Source organism: Saimiri boliviensis, chromosome 2 (genome assembly GCF_048565385.1).
Source record: "Saimiri boliviensis isolate mSaiBol1 chromosome 2, mSaiBol1.pri, whole genome shotgun sequence".
NCBI lineage: Eukaryota > Metazoa > Chordata > Mammalia > Primates > Cebidae > Saimiri > Saimiri boliviensis.
Window position 1 is genome coordinate 1853900 of NC_133450.1, and position 15993 is coordinate 1869892.

A 15993-nucleotide genomic window follows, 5' to 3' on the forward strand; every position below is an offset into this window, starting at 1 on the left:
TTGAAAGATGGTACACAGGTTGTGTGCAGGGAGCTTAAAATACAGGCTGGGGAAAGAAGTTGGTTGGAGAAGAGGAAAGCCCAAGTCCTCCGGCGTCTTACAGGACGTCGTGTGGAGGTGAGCCGTGACTTGTAGGTGCAAGCAGGTCTTCAGAGACTTGATTTGGAAGGTGAATTGAGAAGAAGGTGGTATGCAAGCCAGCTGGGCCACAGCCAGGATGAGTTGGAGGCGTGACTGGGTTTCAGTGAGGCTGGCGCAGCAGTGGAGGAGAGTGCTTGGCAGCGGGCAGCAGGACACCGTTGGGGTCAGTGGTGAGTGGTGGACTCCGGCTGTTTGGAGGCAGAATAGTGGCGGCATTTGATCACTGATTGGATGCAGGACGGAGAACAAGGGAGGAATCTAGGATGAGTCCCAGGTTTCTGGCTCAGTCAACTGGGGAAACAAAGTCACAGAGATAGGGAGGAGTTAGAGAACACATCTGGGGGTGTGAGCTCACAGTCAGTTTTGGGCTTGTCAATTTTGAGCTGCCCAAATATGCAAATCTGCGCCTCCTGAAAATGGAGAAGACACCGGAAAGGAGAGGAGTAAAGACTAACTCCTCTTCACAAAGTGAAAGTTACCAGAACATTTGTGATTTCAGAGGCCTAGGGGGATTTATCACGTGGCTACTGACCCATCCCACCTTTTGTCCCTGACTGTTGCACAGTGGGCAAGAAGATTTGTGACTTTTCACTGCCACCACCTCCCCGCAGCGCGGTCCCCCCAGTTTTCCATGTGAACCGTCCTGTGGCTACGCTGTCACAGGCTGGCCCTGAGGTGAGTGGTATTTGGACTGTGGTGTTGCTTGCCCTTCACTTTTCTGCAGGACAGGGCGGGACCTCTAGAGTGGGAAATGTGCTGAGCAGTAGCCTTGTTCTTGAACTTGAGCAAGAGGATAATTCCCCGCGCCCTTCCTCTACTCGGTCCTCGGTTTGCCTGGTGAGAGAGCAGCCTCCTCCCCTGTGCTCTGCCAGCTGGACCCAAACTGGCCACATTAGTGGTGAGACCAGAAAGATGGGGGTGCGGAGGTGGCTCTGAGGCCCGGGAAACCATTCCAGCTACTGCCAGCTTTAAATTGTGTTTAATTCCTGGCACGGTGGTCCTGGAAACGCCTTTTTCTCTTGCCTGGGAACCACTAGAAGGGGAATGTGGTCTGTGTTAGCCAGGGCCATAAAATTCAGCTTCTCCCTGCCTCACATCTCGTTTCTGCCCTTCCTCATGTAGCTGAGGCTAGGCGATCACATTCCCCAGGGACCCTGTGCCCCAGGGCTTGTTCTTGGTGTCTGAAATTCAGTGAGTGAGCTCGCCTGCCGGGCCTGTGTGGCCCGCCCATGGCTACACACTGGAAGCACCGTGGCTCTTTGAGAGCTACAGATGCCTGGGTCCCAGAGCTACCGAGGTGGTCTAGGGTGTGTGCAGGGCACTGCTATATCGCATTGCCTCTTTTAAAAAAAAATTAATCTTACTTGGAAATGATTTCAAACCTACAGAAAAGTTGCAAGAATAAGAACTCTACACATGAGGCTCAAAGACCTTTTGCCCAGATAAACCTATTAACATTTCTTCCCATTCCATCCATCGTGTGTCTCTAATGTTTGTGCGCTCTCTCTCCCTCGCCCCAACCCCCCATCTCTTCCTCTCCCTCCCTCCCCCTCGCTCCATGCCCATCAAGGCCTTTTACCCCTAATACCTCAGTGGGTACCTACCCAGAAGATTTTCTCTGACAACCGCAGTATCGTTGTCAAACTCAGTCCATGTAACACTGACGAAATGCCTCACCACTCATATTCCCGTTGGCCGAGTCATGTCCTCTAGCAGCTTTCCCTCTGCGGGGCTGGATCCAGTCTGGATTAGGTATTCTATTGAGCTGTCATGTCTCCCAGGCCACCTTTAATCTGGGTCATTTTCATAGCTTTGCCTCTGATGACAGGAGCAGTTTGTGTTAGATGGTGCTGCTTACCTGCGTTTGTCTGCCATTTCCTTGTGATTAGATTTGGATGTGCGTTCCAGGTGGCTGAACCACTGCCTTGGTCACGTGGCCTCTCAGGGCACCCCATCTCGAGGCACGCAGTGTCCATCTGCCCCTCAGTGGGAACGTTTGTTTTGACTGTCTAGTCCGAGGGGAAGGAAATGCGAACAGGAAGATTTTAATATAAGTGTTAACTGTGTAGAAGGTACTCAACTACTAAAAGGGATTTTAAAAAAGAGAGAGAGCTCTAAAGGGGCTTAGCAGAGAACAGCCATCACCCCTAGGCCTAAGGGAAGAGAGAACAGGGAAGGAGCTCGGAAACTCAGGGGAGGTTCCCCAAGGTGGAGAGACCTCCGAGGGGCAGCTGTGGCTGCCCGGGACATGCCGGAGAACCAACTCCCCAGAGATGTCCGTCGCCAGGCCGCGGGAACGGAGAGCTGCCTCTGCAGGGAATGCTGCGGGACCCGTGCCAGAACACAGGAGACAGAAGAAAAAGGCCGTCGTCTTCCTCCTAGCCCTGTGGGCCCCTTCAGAGCCCACTGTGGGCCAGGCTGGCCAAGGAGAAAGGGGTTTGCAGAGTCCCCTCTTCCGTGTGACAAGGAAGGGCAAGGTCAGGGGAGTTCGGAGCTAAGAGGCAGTAAGTGAATACCTGGCACACCTGGTGGAGGTGTGTCCACTTTCTCCATAGCATAGTTACTGTATTTTTCTTTCCAGCTAATAAGAAATACCTGGAGACACACCATCTCCATGTCCATACCCTGTTCCTCATCAGACTTGCCCCAGGTTCAGCAGTGTTGCCAATTCTGGCCCAATTTCATCTGTTAGGATGATTGCCAATTTTTTTTTTTAATTTTTCTTTCCTAATTTCTGGTCTCAAGGTGTCCCGGGCTCCTGGGCGTCAGCCCTGGATCAGTGTTTCTCCCGGGAGCCCTGGTCCCTGGCACTAGGTGTGCTTATCATAGGTGGGGTGTCTTCACTTCTCGTTCTACAGATTGACAGGGCTTGTCTTACTGCCTTTTTTTAAGTGTATATATTTTTTAAACAAAAGTAACTGGTGCTTTAAAAAATGTAAATCATACAGATTATCTGTAAAGAACAGAGTTCCCACAGGGAAGCAAGTTCAGACTGCAGACACAGAAATGGAGTCAGTGGTGAGTTTGGGTTTGCTTCTTGCTAATAGGAATTTCATCCTACAAGGTCCTCTCTGTCTTCACAACACAGTCTGATACTCTTTCCGTGTCGGACAGCAGGATGTGTCATTCCACTGTGTTAGCTGCCTGGGTACGTTAGTACCCTGATTAACCGAGGTACAAAGGACAGGCCTGCAGGCTGCCTCCAGTGCCTCCGCTACTCACCACAGTGACCATCTCTGTACACACTGCAGTCATTTACAAATTTTTAAAATCCAAACAATTTTTATTGTGATGAAATTCACATAGCATAAAATTAACGATTTTAAGGTAAGCAGGTGGCCTTGAGTACGTTCACCATGCTGTGTGACCACCACCTCTAGTTTCAAAGCACTTTCAACACCCTGTGTTACGTATTTTTGTATGAACTTCAGGGGTGGATTCTTGGATAGTTGGATTTACTCAGGACAGAAAGTCAAATTTGGCCGGGCACAGTGGCTCCAGCCAAGCACTTTGGGAGGCTGAGGTGGCTGGATCACTTGAGGTCAGGAATTCAAAACCAGCCCTGCCAACATAGTGAAGCCCTGTCTCTACTAAAAATACAAAAAATTAGCAGGGCATGGTGGCATCCCACATGCTCGGGAGGCTGAGACAGGGTAATTGCTTGACCCTGGGAGGCAGAGGTTGCAGTTAGCCAAGATCATGATACTGCACTCCAGCCTGGGTGACAGAGCAAGACTCTGTCTCAAAAAAAAAAAAGTACGTTTAAACATTTTCATCGATACATCTGGTTGCTCTCCAGAAAGATTATATCAATTTAGATTCCCACCAGTGGTGTATGAAATGTACATTTCTTTTTTTTTCTTTTTTGAGATAAAGTCTCACTCTGTCGCCCAGGCTGGAGTGCAGTAGCGTGATCTTGGCTCACTGCAACCTCTGCCTCCCAGGTTTAAATGATTCTCATGCCTCAGCCTTCCGAGTAGCTAGGATTACAGGCGCCTGCCACCACGCCCGGCTAATTTTTGTATTTTAATAGAGACGGGCTTTCACCTTGTTGGCCAGGCTAGTCTCAAACTCCTGACTGCTGGTGATCCACCTGCCTCGGCCTCCCAAAGTGCTGGAATTACAAGTGTGAGCCACCGTGCCCAGACTGAAATGTACATTTCTTTATATCCTTCTTGACATTTTTGGTATGATCAGACTTCATCTTTTCTTCCAGTGTGAGAGATGAAAATATGTATTTATTTGACCGTTAGCTACGACCAGGATGCTTTCAAAGGTGCGTCAGCTATTTGTATCTTCTGAATATTGTTTCTGTCCTCTGCCCGGTTTGCCTGGTTGTTGGGTTTTTTCTTTCAGATGTTAACAGAATTTACTCAGGAGACTTTTAATGTCTGTTGCTATTGCGAATGAAATGGTTTTCCTGACTTATTTCCTAGCTGGTTGGTGGCAGTGTGTAACAGCAGTCGCTTTTTGGGTGCATCCTTGCAGTTCTTGAAAATAACGGGTGTGTTGCACGTGGCTTTTTGTTGCAGTGCCTGTGAGGCCTCCCGAGGGTACCGCTGACCTGGCAGAAACCTGTCTCCTGAGTACCTTTTTGGATGGTGCTGCTGCATTGCTAGTTGTGGCAAAGTTGAGTCATACACAGATCCTGCTCTCCTGAGTTTACTCGATGAAGACAGTAGGACAGATATAGAAATTATAGGGTGGAAAAGAGACCTGCTGATCTTTTTTTTCCTGAGTCTTGCTCTGTCACCCAGGCTGGAGTGCAGTGGCGTGATCTTGGTTCACTGCAACCTCCACCTACCAGGTTCAAGCAGTTCTCCTGCCTCAGCCTCCCAAGTAGCTGGGATTACAGGTGTGCATCACCACGCCTGGCTAAGTTTTGTATTTTTAGTAGAGACAGGGTTTCACCCTGTTGGCCAGGCTGGTCTCAAACTCCCAGAGTGCTGGTATTACAGGCGTGAGCCACCGCGCCCGGCCTACTTGCTGATCTTGGTTATTTCCAGCATCGGTAAGTAGTGGGCACTGTGGTCTGAGATAAGTCACTATGGTGCCAAAAGTGTTTTCCAAACTTTTTTAAATGTTTAGCCGAAGATCCTCTTAGCCCGCGGTTTCTCAGCTCCAGCTGCATACCAGAATCACAGGGAGAATGTTTCAAATATTTATGCGCGAGCTCAGTTTGCAGGGATTTGGTTTTCGTTTGTCTGAGGTGGGACCCAAACATCCCCATTTTGAAAGCGGCTTGAGCAGCCGGGTTGAGAACCACTGCGCCTGCAGTCTGTAAACTCTCCAAGTAGAGCTCCAAGTGTAGGGGTGCCCCCTTCTCCTCCCTTTGGGTTCTGAGAGGGCTCTACTGAGCACAGTTTGGTCGTCCCGTGAGGCTGTGCTTGCTGACGTGACCTTGTCCTGGGCTAGTGCTGGCTCAAATGCCGGGATGGAGAAACAGGCAGACACCCAGGTTCAGCCAGACCACGGCAGGCCAGTGACCTTACGCTGAGGTTTCTTGGCCTAGGAAAGGCTGTGACAGAGTGGGTGGAATTAGGTGTGGGACAGCCGTGGTGCGTGCTTCCAGTTTGGCCAAATGTGAGTTGCTTCTGTTCGTCGTCATTGCGAAGGATTCACCACCATAAGCACAGCTGTCCCAGAGATGGGCATGCTGGGCGAGGGTGCCTGTGCCACGCTCAAAGCTGCTGTTGTGTGTAGCCGAGATTCAGAGGCTGTGGGCCTGTTCCTTAAAAGTGGTATCCCTTGCTTTGAAGTAGCACCGAACCGTATCTGATTTGAACCTTAGGTGATAGCAATCGTGCGCCCATCTGACTGATGCTGAAACAGGCCCAGAGAAATTGTGACTTGCCTAAGATTGCCCAAGGAAGCGTGAGCCTGGATTCAGGCCCTGATGCCCCGATTCAGAGAGCTTGCCTGTCCTCCTGCTTCATGCTGCCTGTGAGTGGCCCTCTGTCGGGAAGAGGCTGCGGTTATTTATACACCCAATTACACGATAACTCCCTCTTTATCTGGCACTGTCTCTGCTGGGAAGGCCATCCATCCATGCAGTGGGCTGCCAGCAGCTGAGGTGGTGACCCGGTGCTGGAAGACGGGAGAAAGCTGCAGAGCAGTGAACCCGGCTTGGATTCATTTGTGGGCATCCTCTCCTGGCATAAACTGTGACCCAAGAGTTGCTTTCAGTTCTAGTCTCTGGCCGCCGGAATGACTGGAGAATAGGCTGTGTTATCTAACTCTCGCTACCCATCACCCTCTGGGGCCCACAGACACTGTGGCACCTGTCAGAGATGATGATAAATATCTAGGCCAAAGGTTTTTTAAAAATCTTTGCAGTGGAATGGAATGTTCAATCAAGATGACAAGGCATCTTCAAGGAATAAATATAAGTATCGATACCTAACTTTCTACTCTTTCCCTTCCCTGCCCTGCCCACACACAGCCTGACCCAGTGGTAGCTGTCCTGCCTCTCCCAGCCCTGGCCCAGGCTCTGTTCCCCCCCCAGCTCCTCCACTGGGGGAGGAGCCCATCTTCAAGTCACTCCTCACCTCCGTTTCCTGTCTTCCCACCCCTAAGTCACCAAATCCCAGCCATCTGCCTTCTGAGTTCTCCAAGAATTGCTCTTCAGCCCAGTCACCATGTCCCAGACAAGCCACTGTCCCTTGCTGGATGGCCTGCAGCAACCCCCCAGGCCCACTCACTGCCTCACATCTCGGCTTAGAGGGTGCCTGTGTGCCCTCCTGGGCTGAATGAGCTCTCTGAGGACCCCTTTATCTTAGCATTACACACCCATCATCAGGTACAGCACGGGTCACACAGAAGTCATCTGAATATCCTGGTTGAATTACTCGGACCACCGGACATCTGGAACCCGGCTGGACCTGGTACAGCTTGAGATGTGTGTCCTGGGCAATGTTTTTGGCCCATGTTTCTAAACAGTCCTCAGAATATTCCTGGGTGTACCCCCAATCTCACCTGTGCCCACGCATTTGCTCTGGCCTGGCTGCTGCTGCCCAGTCATGGCCCTGCTCAACCCTCAGCCCCCAGGAAGACTGCTCTCCCCATCACAGCCCTCCTGAGCCCCTTTTGCCACATCCTCCCACACCCCTGTAGCCTCTGTTTGCCCAGGTATGAATGTGTCTCCCTGGTGGTCTGGGAGCTGCTAGCAACCGGGGCCAGAGCTCTTCTCCTCCGACTGTAGCTGAAGCCTTGGCTGAGGGGGGGAGCTCCGCCCCCAGGCTCCTTCCCTTGTTCCTTTGCCTCCTCTGAACGGAGCACTCGGACAATGGAGCACGAGAAAGAGAGAAAGGAACCCCAGCACACCAAGGAGAACAGAACACACTCCTTTATTCCCCGGGAGACAGGCGGGGGCTGCTCAGCTCTGGGCCCCGGCAAGGCCGGGACAGTGTGGGGAACTGCTGGCTCCACCGGCAGGGCAGGTCCGAGGGGGCTCCTGCCCCTTCCTCAAAGCTTCTCCAGGTAGGAACCAGGGGCGAAGCCACGCTGCCCGTTCCGCTCCACAGTCCACCAGCCATCCTCCCCTTCCAGGATCACCTCCAGGATGTCACCCGCGGAGAGGTCCAGCTCATCTGGGTTCTGGCCAAGAGATTGAAAGTGCATGACTCTGGAAGGGCCCGTGGGGAGGGGCCTGGCTGACGTTTCCCCACCCAACAGTAAATGTGGCGTGTCTCCCAGGGTGGGCAGGGGCAGCCGAGCGGTGTCCGTGCCTGCTGGGGCAGCCCGTTGGAGACATAGGATGGGGGTGCCCCAAGCGACCTGGCCTCCCATCACCTCAGTCTGTCATCGTAGGCTTCCCCCAGCCTCACCTCCCCTCTCCCACTCTGGAGAGACACAGTGACTGGAGCACGTCAGGGGTCAGGGCTGCTCATCACGCCCCAAGCCCAGGGCACACTCAGGCCCAAGCTCATCACGCAGCTTCCCCTCTGTGGTCCCCAGTCCCAGCTAGCTGCTGCCATCCAAACGCCCCGTGACTCTCCTGACCTGGCTTCCCTGCCTCCCGGAGCCTTGGCCTGGTCAGCGGAGCCTGGCCATGCATGGCAGGGGGTGCTTGGCCTCAGTCCAGGTGGATCTGAGGTCTGGCTATGCACCCCTCCCCTCAAGCAGAGAGCAGAGTGGACCCTCTCTCACAGCTGCCCAGTGGCTGCCTTAACGCATCCTCGCCACGTGGACATCAGAAAATCAATCCTGCCTGCCATGATTGCAAGGCTCATTCTGGCCAGTTTTCTGCACCCATGGCCAGGGAGGATGGCCCTGACCCAAAGGTGCCCTCAAGCTATGACCTGCAGGCAGCCCCAGGCTCTGCCAGCACCCCACCCCCTGCAGCTGTGCAGCACGCAGTGCCCAGCCTGTGTGGATGGCACAGGCACGTGTGCCCCACGTGTGTGCTGTGTGCAGGCGGAGCAGCCGCAGGCCTGCTGCTGCCAGCTGCCATTCAGCATATGTGCTCAGAGGCCCTCTAAGCCCGGAGGCAGTTCTGAGCCCACGCCGAGCATACTCCCAGGTGCCCTTGCTAGTGTGGGCACACATGCCCTCCTGAGCAGGAGAGGACGCTGGGAGATAACTGAAGCCACCGGGGGAGGGGAGGCTGTGAGGCACTGAGCGGGACGGGGAGCGCTCGGGTGCGGGGAGGCGGCACAGGTGGCTTGGGGCGTGGCGGCCTCACCTGCGCTGTGTAGTCGTAGAGCGCGCGGTACTCCGGGGCTGGCGAGGCCGGGTTTCCCTGCGTCTCCTGCACTGCGATGGCTGCGTAGACGCCCTCGTTCCGCTCGGGGGTGGGGGTGAGGGTCTCTGTGGAGGCTGAGAGCAGGGTGAGGCGTGAACCCTTGCCCTCTCTGCGGCCCCTCGAGGTCCTGCTGGGACGGGGTTTCTCCGTGCTGGGCCCCGCCTCTTCCCTCCGCTCTCCACACTTGCTGTTGGGGGCACGCCCTTCCCCTTGAGGAGCCTCAGTGGCCCCATCTGTGCCCTGTGGGAGACCTTCCCTTGGGATCAGTGTTTGGGTTCCCCTCCTGACCCCCTTTACCAGCAGAAGCTGCCAACGAGGTGGTCTTGGGACTTCCGTGCAGCAGCCCAGAGAACCTGGGGACAGGCGGAGGAAAGAGGGTGAGTGCCCCCGCCCCACGCTCAGGGTCCCCCCCGCCCCGGGAGGGAGGGTTCGACAGGGAGAGTTCTCAGAGCTGCGCTCTGCCAGGGCCGGGGCTGCCCCGAGGTGTTCCTGGGGCAGGAGAGTTCCCCAAAACGCGGTCCCGGCGGCGCCTCCCTCCCCAGCCGCGCCCTCCTCTGCAGGCCGCGTCTGCACCTGCCCCCTGCGGCGCCCCGTGCTGGAGCTTGAGGGGCAGACCCCCGGCACCCCTCAGGGGTTCTAGGACCTCCGTGCCGAGGCCTCGCCCTCCAGGCCCTGCCCCAGCTCGCCCTAGCAGCCTCCGTGACGGGGGTGGGGGTGCCCTGCCGCGCGAAGCCTGGCTCGCACGTGCCCTGCCGGGGGCTCCCCTGCCTGCACCGAGCCAGCCCTGGGGGTCGGGCCAGCTCCGCCGCCCTGTGCATCGGAGTTCCCGGGCGGCGCTGGGCGACTCCACCCCTGCGCCTGCGCCAGGCTTAGGCCTGCACTGAGCTGGGGTCGTGAAGGTTTACTCAATAAAGGAAAATAAAACAGAAGCAGCGCTAGGCCGACCCTGGGGGCACCCTCTGAAGCGGGCAGTAGTGAGAGCTCAGAGGAGAGGCCCACGCTGCCTCCGAGGCGGGAAGGCTTCTTGGTGGGCTGCGGCTGCGTCTTCAGAGGTGAGGCTTTTACTAGGCGACAAGGGGGAGCGAGGCGCTGCCGGTGACCAGGAGGGGAGCGCGCAGGTGCAGGGGACAAAGAGGCGCTGCTGGTGACCGTGACCGGGAGGGGAGCGCGCAGGTGCAGGGGACGAGGCACGGGCAGGCAGGGGTCTGTGGAGTGGATGGACCAGTTTGGGTGTGTGGGGGACAGACTGAAATCGGGACCGGAGCAGACGCCGAGGGACCTTGAATGCAAGTGAGGGGTTAAGCCGTGACTCAGGGGTTTGTGGGAGGCTGCCCTGCAATTCAAGGTGGCATGTGGGGTCCTTTCCCACATGAGGGGACGAGGGCAGAGGCCTAGGAGTGCACGCACAATCGCAGGGTGGACACGCATGGCCCAGCACGTGAGAGAGTCCGACACTCACACAGGCGGTGCAGACACAGGCGGCAGCGCCCCGCAGCAAAGGACAGGGTGAGAGCACGGTGGGGGTGGGGGTGGGGGGATGGGGGTGCAGGGCTTGCTGAGCCATTGTGCGGCCCACCCCACACCTCTATTCTCCAGACTGTCTACACTTCCAACTCAGCCACTGACCCCTGCCTCTCCCCAACCCTGCTGGTTTCTAGCTGCCCCATCCAGAGGCCTGACCAGCCCCCTTCAGCAGCCAGGCCTCCCTCCGCCCTGCAGGACACCTCCCTCCCTCCCTCCCCTTCCTCTCTCCCTCCCGCCCTGCCTCTATCTTTCTCTCTTTCTCTCTGGGGCATCCCTTTCTGCCCCTTCTTGACACTGCCTCAGGTGAGCTCTTTGACCAGTTTCGGAAATGACCACCTTTGCTGGGATCCGGGTCCTCACCAGGTGCAGGGAGGCCAGAGTCCCCCAGCTTTTGCAGGTGCGAGGCTGCGGATGTGCTACCTCCTGGGGTGACTGCTTTCATGAGATTCTCAAAGGGGTGTGTGTACCCCACTCTGTGAGCACGGGTGGTTCCCATGAGCCTCTGCCTCCCAGGAGTAGGAGGCTCCAAAGGCTCCTGAGGCCCTGGAATGAGCTGGTCCTTGCGAAGGGCCGGGAATTGCATCAGCTCCTCCCTGCAGTCTGCTACCTCCCAGAGGCAGGGCCTTCTTGGTTGAGGGTTGGCTGGAGAGAGGAGGGTGGCGTGGCACTGGGGGCACAGGCACCACATGAAACCCACTGACCCTCGTGGATGCTCACACACAGGGCACGTGGCCCCCTCAAAGGCCTGGCTATGAGTGCTCCCTGAGCTGGCTGGTGCTCCCAATGAGCTGTCACCATCATCACTCAAGGCCTGCACCAGGAGGGGTCCTTAGGTTCTGAATCTGACCCGAAAACCTAGGACCCTGGCCCTGGAGAGTGTGAGTGACTTGCCCAGGTCACACACTGAGGCCCGGCACTAGGACCGGGGCACCTGACTGCAGCCAGGGCCTCCATCTGCTGGGGCCTCACCTCTTTATCATGCCGCAGGACGGCTGGATGCTGGGGCTGCCGGTCAGCGGGGTGACCTCCCGGTCGTAGTAGTTCTGGTAGAGCACCGGAGCTGCAGACAGCAAGCCGTGAGGCCCAGGGCAGCCCCCGACACCCCATTCTGGCCCTGCCAGAGACCCAGCTGGGGCCCCACGTTCCCAATCTGGCCATGGCCCATCCTGGTGCCTGGGGAAGTGCCTGGCTCGCTCCCATGAGAGACACCACCGTAGGGACCACCAAGACCTAATATTCTGGACCCATGATTCAGTGGAACCAAACAGACGGGGAGGGGGGCCGTGGGAGCCCCTCCCCTCAGTCCCCGCCCCCAGCTCTTCCTCTGAGTGCCATCATGCCCTTAGCTGTGCCTGAGAGGAGGCAGCAGGCCCAGGTCTCCAAACCCCCACAAGCCCTGTCCTGGCACGAGGCTCAGAGGCTCTGGGCCAGGCCTTCCACGGGGTTCAGTGCGCCCAGAGGCTGCGCTGTCTGCAGGCGGCGCCTCACCTGGGGGCTCGGTGCCCGTGCTCTTGGCCTGGATGAAGCCGTCGATGTCGGCGTCTATGCTGCAACCTTCCAGCGTCAGCCGCACTTCCTCGTAGAGCTGGGGCGGGAAAGAGCAGAGGCTGCAGCCCGAGGCCCAGCTCTGCCCCTCTGCGGGTCGGAACCCACCCCAGCGGCCTCCTCACAGGCCTTTGTGCACAGCTCGGGGTCTTTGATCCTGAGGAGTCACAGCCCTGGCTGACAGCTTCCTGTTTCCTGAACACCTTCTGTGCGCAAAGCCCTCTCACCCCTGTCCTCTGAAGTAGACACCTTTTTCCATTGGATGGAGGCGGAAACTCAGAGAAGGAGAGTGACTGGCCCAAGGTCACACAGCAAGAATGCAGCACAGCCAGGCCTTGGGGCCAGTGAGGGTCGGTCCTGAGCTCACGCCTTCCACCCTGAGGAGGCGAGGAGGGAGCAGGGGGCAGAAACAGCAAAATCAACCCCCAGCCCTGGGCAGGGGCGTCAGGCAGGAAACACAGCAGGCACGGGGGCCAGCGCTGCCTGGGAAAGCCTGCTCTGGGCTTCCTCAACAGTGCTCAGGACCCCTGGTGGGGGTGGCCGCTCTCTGCTGAGGAGGACCCACCCAGCAGGTCGGGCTCAGTAAGGGAAACCAGCACACCCTGGAGATGCGGGGAGCAGAGGGCGGACTGCGCCTGCCTCCTGCAAGCACCAGGTCTAGAGCAGAGCAGCCGGGTCCTCCGACCTCTGCCAACCGCTGAGAGCTGCGTCCACCTCCCCTCCCAGCCCCAGCAGAGGGAGCAGAGGAGGAGACGGCACAGCCAGGGGAACCACAGAGTCACTGTCTTTGAGGCAGAGATGCCGTGGCCCTGGGTGGTACTGAGCTCCTGTCCTGGAGTTCTGGGGGCGAAGGCTGAGCTGCTGAGGCCTGAGACCCCTGAGGCTTGGACCACAGAGGACCAGGTGCTTGTTGACTGGCTCAAATGGACCTGGGCATGTTGCCGCCTGGAGGCTGCCCTCCCTCACCCCACCCCAAGGCCCTCAGCCCCTACCTCATCGTCCTTGACGCACTGCATGGAGAGCTGGTTGCTGTGTACCCAAAGGGCGTTGCGGAGAATGGTCAGCCGGTCAAACTCTTGCAGCTGGAAGGCCTGGAGGGCGTGGGAGCAATTTGAGCAGTGGGAGCGGGGGCTGCAGGGCCAGGCCAGGCTGGGCCCCACTCACAGCTCAGCTGGAGCTGACCAGGCTGGTGCCCTGTGCTGGAAGCCCAATCCAGAGGACAGAGCGCCCTGGGGTCCCCGTCCCCACTCTGGACCAGCCCTGAGACTACAGGGAGGGAGCTGGGGCTGCCCCAGTGTCCCTTGAGGCCACACCACACTGAAGCAGAGGCATAGCGAGAGGAACCCTGGACAGGAGTCCTGAGCCTTGTTCCCCAGGCCCTGGCCATCGGCAGTGCCCAGAGAGGCTGTGGGTTTTGTCCAAGTCTCAGTTTTGGCTTCAACAAAAAGGGTGGAAGATTGCCCGCCTGCAGCGAAGGGGCGCAGGACTGAGGCCAGGCGGAAGCACCTGCCCAGGGCCTGTGAGCCGGAGGCTGAACGAGTGAGTTACGGCACCTTCCCCCACTGCCTCATGTGGGCCCCGTGAAGCGGCTCCTCCCACTTCCCCGCTGGGGAAAGCGAGGCTGCACGTGGGCCACTCACCTCACAGGTGGTCCGGTGCTCCTGCTCCCACTCGGCCCGTACCTTCTCCAGCTGCGAAATGCTCTGCCTGTATACGCGCTCTGCAAGTGCAGGCGGCCTCAGGGAGGGCCCGGACGTGAGCTCCTCCACCCTGTGCTCCTGCAGGGTCCCCTCCTGGAGGCCACCTCCCCCGTGGGACCTGCCCTGGCAGCTGGCGGGGCCTCTTCTGAACACATTGCCAGGGCCACCCATGCTGGTACCGCTCCTGCTCCCCCGCTGTGCTCTGAGCTGCCCGAGGGCGGGAGTGGAGCCTCATATATGCAAGTCCAGAGTCCCGGCCTCTGGTCATCTCTGGGCGCCGAAGCTCACTTGCCAGAGGGGAAACTGAGGCACAGGGAGGGCCACCATGTGCTGGACGAGGGGTGGAGGGGTGGAGTCCTGCAGGCTTGGGTCACAACTTGTGCCCAGATCTCTGGAGGTCACCAGTCCCCCAGCCAAGAGAGTAGCTGGGTCCTGGGATAGGCAGAGCACAGGGGAGAAGCCTTCCCAGGGGAAGGGAGGAGGGTGGGCACGGGGTCCGGTGGGTGGGGCACCAGCAGGGACAAGGGTGTCGGTAGGATTTGGGCATGAAGTGAAGGACAGAGGCCCACAGAAGGCTATGTGCACACGTGCGTGTGCCCGAGTTGAGTGGGTGTGCACGTGCATGTAGGATGGGTGAGTGGCTCTGTGTCCCGGGGCTGTGCCCGTGCGTGTGGCTCTGAAGCCCGAAGGCCTGGGTCCAAACGCAGTCCCCACCACTTATGGGCTGTAACCTTGGGCAAGTACTGGACCTTTTAGTGCCTCTGTTTCCTCATCTGTTAAGAAAGGGAATCAACGGCAGCCACCTCAGAGGGCAGCTGTGAGGACTGAACACGTGCGGCGCCGAGAATGGCCAGCGAGTGGGAGAGCACCGCGTTTACTTTGATCGCAGGCATCTGGACTGAGGGTGCCGCCCCTGCGGCTGTGCGGCTAGCGGGAGTGCGTGTGTGTCCCCAGGGTAAGGAGGGGTGCGGGCGGAGGACCGACGAGGCAGTCTGGGCCCACGTACCTGCCTCGGCGGCTGAGTCCCTGCACTGCTTGGCTTTGTTCTGGCTCTGAGGAAACAGGGGGAGCAGTGCTGAGCCCCTGCCCCTGGAGCCAGGGCCCACCCCGGCGGCTCGGAAGTGACTGTCACACCCTCCCAGCCACCCTGGGGGTGACACTGGGGAGCCAACTGTGGGCAGACGCCATCATCCACCAGCAACCTCCCCTACAACGGACCACAGGCTGGCTGCACGGAAAGGGGGTGAAGACAGGAAACCCAGCCCAGGAGGAGGCCCAGGGAGGAGGCCCATGAACATGGAGAGTGAGACCTCAACCCACAGGAGAGACGTCACCGCTGCTCAGGCCCCTGGCTGGAACCTGGGCTCTGGCCCCTAACAGACCCCAGCTCACTTCCCTCTCTGAGCCTCAGCCTTCCCGTCTGTGCAGTGGGTAACATGTTTCCTGGGCCCTTGCAGCTCTGACACCCCCTCTCTGGCCTCGGGCCACAGCATCAGGAGCATGGGCTCTAGAACCCCTGAGTTAGGGTCTCTTCTCTGCTGCTTCCTGGCTCTGAGATCTTAGACAAGTCACTTCCTGTGAGCCTCAGTTTCCTCTCTGTGACACGGGCCTGCTGAGCCCTTCTCCCAGGCTGTGTGAGGGCTGGGTCTGCTCTCATGGCTCCATGAGACTCAGTGGGCCTACTCCGAGGAATGGGCCCCTGAGTGCCGCCTGACGGTGTCAAAGGGGATCCAGCCGACCTACCTGCCCGGGCCCTGAGACTCTGTCTTGGAAACCCATTTCACAGAAGGGGAGACTGGGGGTCCGAGAGGGCTGAGCAGCTCGCGTGTCCCAGATGCAGACCTTGCCTGGGGTGTCTACGGCACGCCTCCCCCACCGCCCCCAGCCCTGGGCGACCCACACGTCCCGGCGGCCCAGCGCACCTTCTCCACCTGCTTCTGGTGGCCGTTGGCGCTAACGCGCTCGAAGGTCTGCTCGGCGTCGTCCGCGTCCCGGCACTTCTGCTCGTACGTCTTCTTGGACTGGGGGTGCGGAGGGGCGTGACTTGGGGGCTGCACAGCCCTGCTCTGTGGTCCCCCGGGGGGAAGCTCCCTGAGCCCAGCCTCCCCTTTTCCCCGGCGGGGGCTGTGGGTGGAGTGCGATCATCCTCACCAGGGACAGGGATCTGGGGGTCCGGAAGGAGATGGAGAAGGCGTGGGGGCTGCCGGCAGTCCTGCTCCCAGGCCCTCGCGACCGAGGAGGGTGGGGCCTGCCCCAGGCCCCGCCTCCTGGGCGGTGCTCCTCGGCGAGGCCACGCCTCTGGCCACGCCTTGCCCTCTTAAGAGCCCCTCCCGCTTCCTG

The 15993-nt window shown here is 58.6% G+C and overlaps 1 protein-coding gene across 2 annotated transcripts in view; it reads right to left on the reverse strand.

The window, feature by feature from the left end:
- Positions 1 to 7471: 7471 nt before the first annotated feature.
- The window catches only part of PSTPIP1 (proline-serine-threonine phosphatase interacting protein 1), a 43408-nt gene continuing 34886 nt past the window's right edge, over positions 7472 to 15993 (reverse strand). For both annotated transcript variants that reach the window (XM_003942983.4, XM_010330839.3), the window contains 9 exons: positions 15576 to 15674; positions 14660 to 14705; positions 13594 to 13673; positions 12946 to 13044; positions 11897 to 11993; positions 11378 to 11468; positions 9182 to 9237; positions 8825 to 8958; positions 7472 to 7737 (listed from right to left, as the gene is read on the reverse strand). In XM_003942983.4, the coding sequence (XP_003943032.1) occupies positions 7606 to 7737; positions 8825 to 8958; positions 9182 to 9237; positions 11378 to 11468; positions 11897 to 11993; positions 12946 to 13044; positions 13594 to 13673; positions 14660 to 14705; positions 15576 to 15674 (834 nt within the window). In that variant the 3' untranslated portion in view covers positions 7472 to 7605. The remainder of the gene's footprint in view (positions 7738 to 8824; positions 8959 to 9181; positions 9238 to 11377; positions 11469 to 11896; positions 11994 to 12945; positions 13045 to 13593; positions 13674 to 14659; positions 14706 to 15575; positions 15675 to 15993) is intronic.